We start from the raw sequence: 1790 nt of genomic DNA on the forward strand, positions 1-1790 counted from the left end.
AGTTCCCGTCATCCCCAGAAGAAAAAGAGTCTTATCACCCCTTTTCCAGCCTCCAGAGAGTTCTGCAGCCACTCAGCTCGCGGGGCATTTGCTCTGCCCTCGCCCCGGAGGGAGACGACTGCAGCCCCAGCAGCAGCGGGGTGCTGCTGTCTGCTCCATGCCGCTGGCAATCAATCCCCGTGAAACAGCTCCACCACCCTGGCTGCAGCTTGAAGCCAAATGGCTCTTTAACGGGCACAACCCTGGGCCTCACACATCTCTGTCTAGGTCAGATTTCGTACGGAGGAGTCTAAAGGCTCCGACAGGTGAGTGGGGGTGACTTTACCTGAGTCTTTCCCCAACGGTCAGACCACCCTGGCTGCAGCTTGAAGCCAAATGGCTCTTTAACGGGCACAACCCTGGGCCTCACACATCTCTGTCTAGGTCAGATTTCGTACGGAGGAGTCTAAAGGCTCCGACAGGTGAGTGGGGGTGACTTTACCTGAGTCTTTCCCAAAAGGTCAGATGAACCACCTGCCTGTGTCCTAAGCTGTGACCAGAAAACAACACAGTTAGGATGGAATTTGAAGACACGTGCTCCGGCATCACTCCTCAAAACCCACAGCTTGAGGTTTTGAATAGCAAACAATAGGAAAAGTGCTCCGGGTCGTACCTGAGGGTCACTGTTTTGAGGTGTTCCAGTGCAGAGAAGGACTGAGCCAAGAACAACACAGCATTCAGGGAGATCTGGTTGCCATTAAGCCTACAGGAAGAAGAGATGAAATTGGTGACGCCGCATCCCCTGGTAACAGTGATCCTTGTCCAACGCTCCCAGAGACTCTTTCTTTGCCACCTTCAGCCTGTGTTTCCAACTACAGTTCTGCAACAACTCACTCCAGGACCTTCTAAATTCATCCCGCACTTTTAGAGCTCAGAATCACAGAATAACTGAGGCCGGAACAAATCCAGCCAAACTCTCCTGCTCAGACTGCTCAGGCCATTGTCCAGCTGGGCTTTTAGCATCTCCGAGGATGGAGAATCCACAGTCTCTCTGGGCAGCCTGTTCTAGTGATGGACCGTCCTTACTGCACAAGATTTTCCTAACGGTTAAATGGAACTCCTTGTATTTCGAGACACCAATGCAAGGCAGAACGACCTCTTTGGCTGCAAGAGCAGTTGTGGCAGTACCAAACCCACACTCATTAGAGCATGCTCAGGTCTGCTAGGTCTGTCACAGCACCTAGTGTGACGGTGGGCAGTGTGCTTGATGCTGGGGAGAAACCCCAGGTGACTAACAGCAGCGTGTTCGATGGCACTGGCGCGAGGAGAAGCTGCCGACTGCCGGCCACTGGAACAGTCTTGGCTTGAGAACTGTTCCACAAACGGCTCAGTAAGGCAGAAGGGTGCCACCAGCCACAGCCCTGAGGTAGCCTCTCGCAGTGGCAGTGCCAGGTAAAACACCCCGATAAACAGAACCCACCGCTGCAGCTGCACTCGGATGCCAGCACAAGGCTGGAGCTCCCCAGCCTTTATCTTCCGGAGGTGCCACCCTCGGGACCAGTGGGACTGCTCTACCTCCTGACGAGGAGAGATTCGGTGGCTCGCTAAAGACCCCGGACAGTTTTAGGAGCCAGCTCCCACAGCTGCACACAAGACCACCCACCTCCTTCCCAGCGGACTGGGTACAGAGGGGGGCTCTTGGGCACTGATCTCAACCAAGCTTCCAGCAGAGTCAGTCTGTTCTGGACTAGAGGTGGGGACAGACCCAACAGCACGGCGGATCTACCATCGCCCGACACAGCATATAACTG

The 1790-nt window shown here is 54.7% G+C and overlaps 1 protein-coding gene across 1 annotated transcript in view; it reads right to left on the reverse strand.

Moving 5' to 3' along the window:
- LOC104491009 (protein NLRC5-like) overlaps positions 1–1790 on the reverse strand; it is a gene marked incomplete at its 5' end in the record, with an annotated part of 29160 nt that overhangs the window by 21012 nt on the left and 6358 nt on the right. Inside the window, 2 exons of the mRNA XM_010133364.1 lie at positions 482–529; positions 653–742. Coding sequence (XP_010131666.1) covers positions 482–529; positions 653–742 — 138 coding nt within the window. The remainder of the gene's footprint in view (positions 1–481; positions 530–652; positions 743–1790) is intronic.

The sequence above is a fragment of the Buceros rhinoceros genome, unplaced genomic scaffold (genome assembly GCF_000710305.1).
Source record: "Buceros rhinoceros silvestris isolate BGI_N320 unplaced genomic scaffold, ASM71030v1 scaffold14983, whole genome shotgun sequence".
Classification (NCBI taxonomy): Eukaryota; Metazoa; Chordata; class Aves; order Bucerotiformes; family Bucerotidae; genus Buceros; species Buceros rhinoceros.